The 12,438-nt window shown below is 37.5% G+C and overlaps 1 protein-coding gene across 1 annotated transcript in view; it reads left to right on the top strand.

The window, feature by feature from the left end:
• Nucleotides 1-12,438, top strand: part of LOC133978998 (tight junction protein ZO-2-like) — a 98,239-nt gene that overhangs the window by 76,014 nt on the left and 9,787 nt on the right. The window contains exons 14-20 of the mRNA XM_062417397.1: nt 851-1,035; nt 2,832-2,927; nt 3,025-3,104; nt 4,086-4,296; nt 4,424-4,524; nt 7,608-7,826; nt 11,477-11,584. Of these exons, the coding sequence (XP_062273381.1) occupies nt 851-1,035; nt 2,832-2,927; nt 3,025-3,104; nt 4,086-4,296; nt 4,424-4,524; nt 7,608-7,826; nt 11,477-11,584 (1,000 nt within the window). The remainder of the gene's footprint in view (nt 1-850; nt 1,036-2,831; nt 2,928-3,024; nt 3,105-4,085; nt 4,297-4,423; nt 4,525-7,607; nt 7,827-11,476; nt 11,585-12,438) is intronic.

Raw genomic sequence — 12,438 nt, 5'->3', positions numbered from 1 at the left:
TTTGTATGAGACGGTCAAAGAGTGTAAAAATGAAAGTGTAAACAGTATTCTACTTGTCCTCTGAATCACTCTCATTAAAAATTGTTCTTTCAGTGACACAACGTTAGGAGGAAACATGTGAACCAAAGCTCCAGCAACATTACACTAATTGGCCCCGGAGATGTGATGTACGTAATTACAGGTCCAGAGTTCAGTGTTAGAGCAGATTACTGGTGGAAAAATGAGTACTTTAAAATGCCTGCATGCAGAATGTCTGCTTTTTTTGAGGGTAACTAATTATGTAGAATCAATGTATTAATATAAAACTTTTTTTTACCCTTACTGTTTATATTCTGACTCATAATTAGTGTACACCATAAATTCCCCGTCAGTCATTAATTAATGTTTAATTAATCCTTAATGTAGCCGTCACAGAGCAAACGAGCAAAAAGACATTCAAAAGTCACTATTTTATGGTCCAGGAGAACATTTGATAGAATATAAAGAATAAAACAACATGTATGAATGGTGATTTTTGTATTTTGTACATTTATATATCCAACAATGTGCATCAGCTGCACAACGTTTTTAAAAAGATGCATTTTATTTTCAATTTTTGTATACTGTGGGTCACATTAGGAACAGTCTGGCTAATAGAAATGTGTATAGGATGTTTTTTGCAACTCTCAAATGTAAAAAGGGCTCAATTTTGACCCTGAACAGTGTTTAAGAGTTAAAGGAGAGATCTGCAAACTTTTCATCTAGCGCCATCATCAGGTCAATTATCCACTTTGCACTGCATCATGTGAACTTGTTAGTTACAGTATGTGTTTATACAGTACTGACTATATTATTTATTCCTTCCTGTCAGAGCGGAGCAGATGGCCAGTGTCCAGAGCTCTCATAAAGTTGTTGCTGGTGATCGAGCTGACTTCTGGCGGTTGAGAGGCCAGCGCTCTCTGAAGAGGAAGGACCTGAGGAAGAGCAGAGAAAACCTGAGCAGTCAGACTCTGGCTACCCGCTTCCCAGCCTATGAGCGGGTGGTGCTCCGAGAAGGTGGGTAGAACAGCTGGTCTGCGTCTAAAATCTGTATCTCTGTTCATTAAGTTCTGTAAAAAGTGCTGCATTTAGAAATCCACAGAGGTTGTTGAGTATTTAGTTTCTCTTGGACTATTCTCAGGTCATACAGTCAGGTTCTGTATCATGATAAGACATACAGTAAGAAAGTGTGAGACAACAGTATTCTCAGTCAGCTTCTTAATGTGAGTAATGGGTCCGACACAAATACACTAACTCTCTTCCTGATGACTTATTTCTGCATTTGTGTTTTACTGTGCTCTTCTCCTTGGTATAAAAATATATGAGACAACTGGAAAAATGAATGTCACATACTGCTGTGCTGTGCACCAATCAGGATTTAGCTATATTTGTATAAAACATGACAGCTGTAGGGTTGTGTGCTTTTATTGCCAGAACACTGTCAAATCTGATCTGCAATCTGAAAAATGATTGAGAAGGAAAAGGAGAACATTGTCCAGATAAAGGCAGGTGTAAACACACTGATAACCCAGATTGAAAAAAAAGAAGAAACTATTCAAAGGTCATTATGCAGTGGATTTATGTTTCTGAGGCCCTATGTGGCCCTTTGACACTCCTGGTCTGTTTAGTAAAGTAAGTCCAGCACGGTGTGTTCAGTGACCCCAACAGTTACTGTCAGTTTAATAATCAACTACTCACTAATCATAAATACAAACATGTTTATCTCCAGAGGTCTCCGGTTGAATCTTAGATGTTTCAGCACAGAAGCAGAGCCAAGCACACAACTTTTGAGACATGTTGTGGCATAAATGTGCCATAATACCATACATCATGATTAACAATACCTTATCTGAATCAATATATATCAGTCAGAAAATGGTTGTTGTAGCTCACCAGTTGTAGCAGCTGCTTTCTTGTAAGCTTCTCTCAACACTGTCAGTTAGGATGTTAAGACAGAGGCCTACAAACCCTCACATACTGTTCATATTCAGACTCTTCTCAGTGTCACTTCATAATTAGTCTCTACCAAATTCCTGCACAACAAATCATTCATGAGTACGTCATCAGTCACAGATAATAAGCACATGAATCCTTAATGAAGCTTTCAGAGAGTAGAGAAAGTTTATTATTCACTTTTTACACATGAACTATATTAAATGTGAAGAATGCAACTGTATTTTTTTGAATTTTTGGATAAATATGGGTCAAAACTCTAAGAATAATAGGTATCAGCTGCACTCAAATGATTTAGGGAGAAGTCATCAAATATCAGGCTAAAAGTAAGAAGTATTTAGAATGTATTTACTGCTTTCAAATGTCACAATTGGTCAAATTTGACCCTGATCTGTATGTAAGGGTTAAGAAATGGTATGCTGTTATATTAGGACACCATTTTTTTGGTTGTTATGTTTATCTCTTTTCATATATTTTTATTGTCTATATTTCATCTATTATCTGTATATCAAATACTGTATATGTTCCGGAGCATTCGATTATCAGACATCACCTTTATTCCCAGTAACTGTCTGTTTCACATTTTCTAAAGCATCTGTGATTTACTTCATGTTGCCTGTACTTGATGATGACAATATATTACATGAAATCCAGTGTGTTATTATTTTGTGAACTATTTCAGATGTGGGTTTTTTCAAATTAAGCTCTTAATCTGAAATTTTTTTTTAGCTTTAAAGAACATTTGACTTTTAAACAGAAAGACTTTAAACCTCATCAATGAGCATGTCTTAATTAGTATCCATAGGTCTGAACTGTCTAAAAAAATATGTAAATCATGTAAAAAAAAATTGTCTTTGCAGCTGGTTTCCGGCGTCCTGTGGTGCTGTTTGGCCCCATCGCTGACGCTGCTAATGAGAAACTGGCCTCCGACATGCCTGACCTCTTTATTATTGCCAGTGAGTGTCGACCAGCCTCCACCTGTCCACATATGAACAGCTGATATTAACACTATTTTAAAATGACACTTCCATTGTCTGTGTGCCCTTATGTTAGAAACTGAGCCAAAAGACGCCGGCTCTGAGAAGTCCTCAGGAGTGGTTCGCCTCAACACCATCCGACAAATCATCGAGCAGGTACACACACACACACACACACACACACACACACACACACACACACAACCAATCACTCTATGTCATGTCCAGTAAATCTAATTCAGGGAAGGAACATAGTATATGTGTGTCTCTGAAATGGATTTTGTTCCCCAACATATGATCACACTTCCCTTCCAAAAGTACCACTGACATAACAGAACCAACCTATGGAAACACTGTGTCTATGTAGAGAACAGAAGTCACTTCTTTCCTATCTTCCCTCTGTTCCACTAGCTAACTTAATACAATCTGTCATTCAGCATTTATTTCATCTTTCTTTCTGTAAAAAATGAATCATGTGTCTGGATTGTACTGTCTAGATAAATGATGAATGAGTATCTTTGACAGCCCTTAGTATTAGAATAGGAACATTTCATGATTTTAACAATATCCAGAATTTTTATATTGTTAATCTACAAAAACGTGCATGATGAACATACTCTCTTTTGATGTAAATTTTACAAGATGAAAACAGCTGTGTGGTCATCTTATGTGGCTGTGCCCTTAGAATGCAATTTTTTGGCTATCAATCAAAAATGAGATAAAGATAATATTTGGGATAGATTTAAAGATACACATCAGTCTGTACTGGGATAAATCTCTAATTATAAATCCATGTACAGGGACAGTCTTAGAATTGATTGTATGTTGCACGCCTCACATTTCAAAAATGGCCCCCTGATATTTTGGTGTGATATGAAAAACCTAATCCATTTTACCATTAGGAAGACCATGACATGTGTTAACAAGTATTCTTGAGTGGTCCCCAACAGCAATACACCTGAAAGAGGAATGGTCAAGAGTGATATGTATGGTGGTAACAAATGTAACAAAATCTGTACATGCAAACCACAAACCTGTACTGTCAGCTGATCCACAGTTTTTCTGTTCAAACACTGACCTCTGGTAACAAAAAGACTGACCTCCATACTCTCGTGTCCCCTGTTCATCACACCACAGGACAAGCACGCCCTGCTGGATGTGACACCCAAGGCAGTGGACACCCTAAACTACACCCAGTGGTACCCTATCGTCATCTTCTTCAACCCAGACAGCAAACACGGCATCAAGGCCATGAGACAGAGGATCATCCCCAACTCCAACCGCAGTGCCCGAAAACTCTACGAACAGGCCGTCAAACTGAGGAAGACCTGCTCTCATTTATTCACTGGTTGGTTCTGAACAGTCAACACACATACAGAGATTCAGTCAGATGTAATGTTAAACTTCAGGTTTAGCTGTGTTTGCTGTTATGTGAGTGAGAATGCTGAGGTTGGATAGTTTTCTCTCCTGTCCAGCCACCATAGATGTGAACTCAGCCAATGACGCCTGGTATGGCAGCGTCAAGGACTCCATCAGAGAGCAGCAGATGCAGGCTGTCTGGGTCTCTGACGGCAAGGTAAACACACACACACACACACACACACACACACACACACACACACACACACACACACACACATTCCTTCCTATAGATACCGCTTCACAATGAGAATGAATCATAACCCTTGTGTAATGTGTAAAAAAAAAACGTGATTTGTATTACACCTTCTATTCACTTTGTTGTAGGGCAAGTCAGTGTTATTGATATAATCCCTTATACATTTTATTACATGTAAACTCAATATGTATAACTATGCTAGCAGAGTCAATATGATTCTATATCTGAGCAATGATGTTGCTGTTTAAATGTGTATAGGTCATTTTATCTTTCATATAATACAATAAGTACAATATATCATAACTGAAAAGAATGATGTCCAGAATTACCCAGGATGCAACTCATGACACAATCACAACAAAACCTCATTAAATCAAAAATACATTTTTTAAAAAGTTAAATGACATCACAATATAAAAATACAGACTGTGTTGCACATTGTCTACAGTTCTACACGTTAAAGTCCATTCACATTTGTGTAAGTTGCATACTGGACCATGATTGGGCCTAAAAGTTGTGATGTCACAAATGATGCTCACATGTAAACATCTTAAAGTGAGATTTAAGGTGAGCACAGAGAAACGTTCCTCCTTCAATAGATGAATGTAAAAAACAAACTGTGCTCATCATTCTGCACAGAAAAGAGAACAAGAAGCATACACACACATTTCTGAATGAAGAGGTTCTTAAAATATTTATATAATGATAAACACTCAGTCCTGTACAATTAGTGATACTAATCCATCTCTTAGTCAGTATATTCTTTTTCTATTTATCATTACTTTATTACTTCATTGATGTTTTACTTTCATGTTACATTATATAATTTCTTATTTTACTTTATTTATGGAAGATTGATCCAAGACAAGCCAACGATGTTATCAAAATATAATACTCTATGCAGAGGCTAATGAGCTGTGATGATTAATTCATATTTTTTGAACACATGGTCTAAATATGAACTTGCTGGCAGTGTCTTTGTCAGCTGTTCCTCTACTACACCACAAACAGCTGAAGCCAGCAGCCTTCAGGGAGCTGTTTTAAATTTAGAACATGATGAAGGCGCTACGTCAGAGCTGTGAGCTTTATCTGAATATGACACACACACACACACACACACACACACACACACACACACTCAAGCCAATCATAAATAGTATTAATATAGCCTGTTATAAAGACGTGAACAGCAGCGTCACGTATTTGTCAAAGAGAGGTGCAGATATGGAGAAACTGTATTGTGTATTTTCCAGGCTGGGCTCTTTCAGATTAAATGAGAAATTAGATTTGATGTCATTTTCATAGAATTTATTAGATCATATTTGAGGTTTTTTTTAGGGGGTCAACTGAAAATGATTGTCAAATAATGGAAATGAAGTAGCTAGATATTCACCTTTTTAATCACTGATGGTTTGAGATAAAGTAAAATATTTTCTTTTGTATTTATTAAGAATAATGCTATTTTATATGAAGTCATTTTGAAGAAGGGTTAGATTATATTCTGTGTAGGGCGGGGTGATATGGGCAGATTCAAAAATGATTTTTTTCAACCAAATATCTCAATATTGATATTTTGATAATATTGCAGGGACGACTGGTGCTTTCATAAAATATTTACACAAGATATTTGATAAATAATCATCAGTAATGTGGATATAATGACTAATGATGACAGAGGTGATTTCTTTAGAGACGTCTTTATTATTACAAAGATGCTGGAACTTTGTTCTCTATTATAATGTAAAAACAACAAAGTTAGCAGATCTTTGTAAGACTTTTACACACAGCGCTTCAACATGTGCTGCGGGTCAGTTTGGTCTGTAAATACTGAAACATCAACAGCATCTAGTGTCTGAAATACTTCTGATCAACACACTGAATCAGCACCAACCTCTGATCTCTGCTGCTTTTCTTTTTTTTCTCTCTCTGTACAGCATTACTACAGCAGTAACAGCTCATCAGTAATTAGCTGTCTGCAGTCTGTCTACTCCAATTTACAGCACGTTAGTCCCTGCTGAGAGAGGAGCAAAGCTGCATTATAATAAATAAATAAGGATTTTGATTGACAGTCAGACAGACATTAAAGCAGCAGTTAAAATCGACCTAAGCAAAGTTAAAAGTGCAGATCAGTGCAGGAGCTAAAAATGTTGCAAAGTGATATGGAAATAATTAAAAAATATTAAAATACCATGTTATATGGAGGTGTTGCAGGGGGTCAGAGTGATTCATTTGTGATTATAATTTGTATGGCCTATGGGAATACTTTGCTAATAGAGAAAAGTGGTTAAGTTAGCGTAGTTGGTAAGTGCTTATACAGCAACAAAAACGACATTATTTTCAGTGTGTAGTTTTGTGAACATATCATATAACCCTTTCAAGGAAATGTCATAATGATTAAGTATTACGTCACAGCTACTTACCAAAATAAATGTACACGCTAGTTAAGATCTTTACGATATGAGGTGATGGTGTTCATGGGAAATGGAGTCTTCACTCCAGGATAATAGTTTGAGTAACTTTAAATACCTGCACATTTTAAAGCATTTTCAGCAACCTGTAAAAAAAAAAAAAAAAAAAGATGTTACCAATCAGTTTATTTTATATACAGGAAACATTATACTGAACCCAAGATGGCTTCAAATATTTGGTCAATAAAATGATGTGATGTGATGGACACGCACACACACACACACACACACACACACACTAACTAGTGTATGCATTGGTAGAAGTGTACAATGTGTATGTATACAGTAGTAGTGTGTGTGCACATGTGTATGATTATAGTGCACATATAGAGTATAGTTTATTCAGTGTCAGTAGACTTTAGTAGACTGACTGCTCTTCTATCTATCTGTCACCTTCATAGCAGCCACCTGTGTGTGCGCTCTGAGCATGCTCACTGTGTCTTCCTACTTCCTGCCAGTGGTGCTCTACAGCTCGGCTCTGTTTGTCTTTCTTTCTTCTCTCTTGTTCTCGTGCTATCCGTCTGTCCATCCTTCCTTCCTGTACACCCAAGATCCATCATGTGTCTCTTTTAGCTGGAGGGAGTAGAGAGTGATCTGGACTGCCAGGATGTGGAGCGTATGTCCTTCCTGTCTGCCATGTCCGCCGACTACCTCAGTATGGACAGCCGGCTGACCTCCGACCTGGACGACACTGCTGATGAGGCCGGGGCTTACACTGACAACGAGCCTGATGTGGAGACCATGCACATCTCTGCCATCAGCCGCTCGTCTGAACCTGTCACAGCAGAAGAGGTCAGAGGCTCATACACTAACACAAGCTTCTATACACTGAAGTGTGTGTTATAGTTCATCCTTTTTAAATGTTCTTTATCCAGGGAATGACATGTTTTTTCTTATCACACTTTGATCATGAATTAACAATCTTTCCTTAAAACTAAACTAATACTTACAAGTTGGTGATTTCAGAGAATCTGAGATTATATTTACTATAGTATAAGTACTTGTGCAATTTCAATCAATCAATCAATCAATCAATCAATCAATCTTTATTTGTATAGCGCCAAATCACAACAAAGTTATCTCAAGGCACTTTACACATAGAGCAGGTTCTAAATCGTACTCTTCAGGTTTAATTTTAAAGAGACCCAACATTCCTACATGAGCAGCACTTAGCAACAATGGCAAGAAAAAACTCCCTTTTAACAGGAAGAAACCTCAGAACCAGGCTCAAAGTGGGAGAACATCTGCCTCGACCGGTTGGGGTAGAGAGGAGAGAGAGGAAGAATAGGAGAGAGAGAGAGAAGCACATAGTTCATAAACATTGAAGCTAGAAGGTCCGGGACTGGAATCTGTCATCCCGAAGTCTACAGGCCCAGATTACCTGTGAGACGAGAAAGCACAGACAACTCCGGGGAAGAAGTTTAGGTTATTGTTAATAACTATTATTAATAGTACATGAATGTTAATGGATATAGATGGATGGATAAAGAGAGAGAGAGAGGAGAGAGAAGCTCAGTGCATCATGGGAGTCCCCCGGCAGTCTAAGCCTATAGCAGCATAAACTAGGAGCTGGTCCAGGGCAAGCCTGGCCGGCCCTAACTATAAGCTTTATCAAAAAGGAAAGTTTTAAGCCTACTCTTAAAAGTAGAGAGGGTGTCTGCCCTCCGGACCCAATCTGGAAGATAGTTCCACAGGAGAGGAGCCTGATAACTGAAGGCTCTGCCTCCCATTCTACTTTTAGAGATACTAGGAACCACAAGTAGGCCTGCGTTCTGGGAGCACAGTGTTCTGGTAGGTACATAAGGTACTATAAGCTCTTTAAGATATGATGGAGCCTGACCATTAAGAGCTTTAAAAGTGAGGAGAAGGATTTTAAATTCTATTCTAGATTTAACAGGAAGCCAATGCAGTGAAGCTAAAATAGGAGTAATGTGATCTCTCTTTTTAGTTTTTGTCAGAACACGTGCAGCTGCATTCTGGACCAGTTGGAGAGTCTTTAGAGATTTATTCGGACAGCCTGATAATAATGAATTACAATAATCCAGCCTTGAAGTAACAAATGCATGGACTAGTTTTTCAGCATCATTTTGAGACAGAATATGTCTGATTTTTGAAATGTTACGCAGATGAAAAAAGGCAGTCCTTTAAATTTGTTGTATGTGTGAATTAAAGGACAAATCCTGGTCAAATATAACTCCTAGGTTCCTTACAGTGGTGCTGGAGGCCAAAGTAATGCCATCCAGAGTAGTTATATCATTGGATAATTTAAAGGCATACAGTATGTGAAGTATAGCTTTCAGCATGGTTAACCCTCACATACTGTTCATATTCTACGCCCTCGCAGTTTGTTCCCCTCAAAAGTGTCTTTACCAAATGTTGAACCACAGATGTGTTTATAAAGCATCAATAGTTGATCTGACTGATCAATAAATGTGATTAAACCTTGATTCATGTTTCAGAGAGCAGAGAGAGTGTATTTTTTTAGCTTTTACACCAAAAACATCTCCTATCACACAATATCATGTCCTATTTTACCTAAGACATGAAAATATAACATAGCAATAATGATGGAAATGTATTTTATGTAAAGTGAAAATGAGCAGAACTTTCTGGAAGTGTGGGGTTTATTGTATCATACTGTCTCTTGTATGTCTATTTCCTCCAGGGATTTATATCTTTTTCATGTCTTGATCATCATTTTAATGTTTTTTGATACTTTTCATGGAAAGCACCTTTGACCCTTTATCGGGTGAATAACTCTATTTGGTAACTTCCGTAAACATCCATACTAGCCTCCCCATGCCTCCCTGTGAGGTTGTAGAACCATGTGAATTTTTTTATATATGGATACGTTTTAGGTTTTACCCTATAGACCGGTGAGGAACCATATATGGTAACTTCATTTACCTTGATTTGCAACATAAATATGAAACATTTAGAAAAAAGTCACAAAAGCAAAAAAGTCATGTAACATCCCCCAATAACTCTCTAGGGTTGAAATATGGAGTGTCCTAGAAACGGTTAACTGACTTAAAGGGATAATTTGCTTCTTTCTTTTTTTTATGGGGTTGTATGAGGTTCTTATCCATAGTTAGTGTATTACCTGCAGCAGATAATGCCCCCCCCCCCCCCCTCACCTGCTGTACCTTGCTATCAGACAGCTCTTTCTGAAATCTCAAAAACAATATATGAATCAAAATGAACATCCCAAAGTTATACAAAAGTGACCACAAAGATGTAGAAGTAAAGAGTTTTTCGCGATTTAAGATTATAATAAATCAGCAGCCAAATATAGTCTCCCATTATCATATCCAGTGATTCATAAGTTGTTTTTTCTGAAATTTTCCCATTTTTCTATAAGAAATGTGTCAGTTTCAAAATATCACTGTCCTGGTCACAAAAGTAAAGTTTGAAGGGAGTAACAGTCATTTTCTTTATTATTTAAGAAATAAAACTCACTACCCAGGAACAAAAAAAACTAGAAAAATGTGTTTCACATTGTGATCATTTTGTTGAGGTCATTATCCAAGAGCCTGATGCAGAGTCTCTAGTTTTCCAGGTTTCTCTCTCTCTTCACTGTAAGGGTGTTGCTGCCATCTGTAGTCTGGACTGCATATTACAGTTCCATGTGGACTGTAACAGGAACATACAATGATCAGCAACACAGCGTGCTCACATTATACATCAATACACAAACATAAGCATACCGAACATGATGCCATCTGAGGTACCACCTGTTTAATCCAATATTTTGCTCACGTTCAAACATGAAGAAGAGAAATACAGTTATATTACTTATATTACTTATATAGTCTTGGCAACACATTAAATAAAGATTACTTGAATTTATTTTAGGGGGGAGGAAAACCTTAATTCAATGTAGCTATTAGTACAAATAAGTTGCTCTCTGGTTTTATGTTGTCTGGCAGAAAAGCTTGAAACTATCTTAAAAGATAGAGATGGTGTTTTAGCGATTTTCCTTATAATCAAATACAATGAAAAGGCCTAAATCAAAAATGTGTCCGTCCGTTTCTTAATCCTTTCTGACATGGCCCCAAACCCATCAGTTCATACTGACAGAAATCTTTAAACATCACAAATTCCTATTTTCTGTTTTTTAGAGGCTAAGGCTCCTAAAACAGCTGATCACTATCTATCAGCTTTCAACCTCAGATTTTAACAGGGCAGGTGTGTGTGTGCGTGTGTGTGTGTGTGCGTGTGTGTGTGTGTGTGTGCGCATCTCATGTTGTTGTGGGGGCATAAGCACAGTCACATGTGGGGACTCGCCTTCCTTTTGAGGACAAAAAGCAAGTCCCCATAGGAAATGAATGTAAGTCAATGTAATGTCGTGTGTGTGTGTGTGTGTGTGTGTGTGTGTGTGTGCGTGTGTGTGTGTGTGTGTGTGCGTGTGTGTGCGTGTGTGTGTGTGTGTGTGTGTGTAGATCTTACGCAGATACAGTCCAGACATCCGGAGTCGCATGAGGAAATTCAGCAGTCGTGAGGTCCTCAACAGGTCCAGCCCTCCACCTGTCTTCCTTACAGACAGCAAGGTGAGGGACACATGTCTGTACTCTGTCCTGCATTAGTACACAGTGTTTAGTTGCAATCATAGAGGAATGAATGAGGAGCCAGCCAGATTTACTGTTTTCACTTTCATATCATTATGAATGAAAGCTCTTTGGTCATTTCAATGCTGGTCTTATGGACTCTGAACCCGTATTTCACCAAATGAACCTGTAACACTTTAACTATAATGTTATGATGGATTACATGACTGTGTAAGCAGAATTATTAGTATTGTGCAGCAGAGAGCTGATTGACCCATTGTTCACTACCTGCCCAGCACCACACAGCAGACACACAGTTAGAGATCAACTGGTGAGCACAGTGGAGCATTTAGAGCTAAAAATATATTTCTCAGGAATTAATTAACACAAAACCAGAGATTAAGACGGAGTGAATATTGGACTTACATCCATCAGGTGGACATACACATGACTCCAAATGAATGATAATGGAGTTTTTGTGTATTTGCTAACACATCTCTCATCAACTTTATGATACTATTGTATATCAGTTTATATGTTGATAGATATATTTAACCCAAGTAGGTATAAAGAAAAGCTTCAGTTTCATAAATAAAATATTTTCCTGAAATGACATCAAAGTCAAATGTGCCCTCATATACAGAAGAATAGTTGTGAATAGAATCTGGTTGGTAAGGTGACATACCGTAAATACTGTAGCACACAACATGTTTACCACATATCAAAAAAATCATTATTTCCCTTAGCAAAAAGTAGTTTATTCAAGTGTACTACGAGTATACTTATTTTATACTAAAACTGAGGCAGTATACTTGAAGTTTACTTTTAAGATACTATATTTTATATACTTAAGAATA

This window comes from Scomber scombrus, chromosome 4 (genome assembly GCF_963691925.1).
Source record: "Scomber scombrus chromosome 4, fScoSco1.1, whole genome shotgun sequence".
Taxonomy (NCBI): Eukaryota; Metazoa; Chordata; class Actinopteri; order Scombriformes; family Scombridae; genus Scomber; species Scomber scombrus.
Note: the sequence above shows the minus strand (reverse complement) of the source record. Positions and strands in the feature narration are given on the sequence as shown.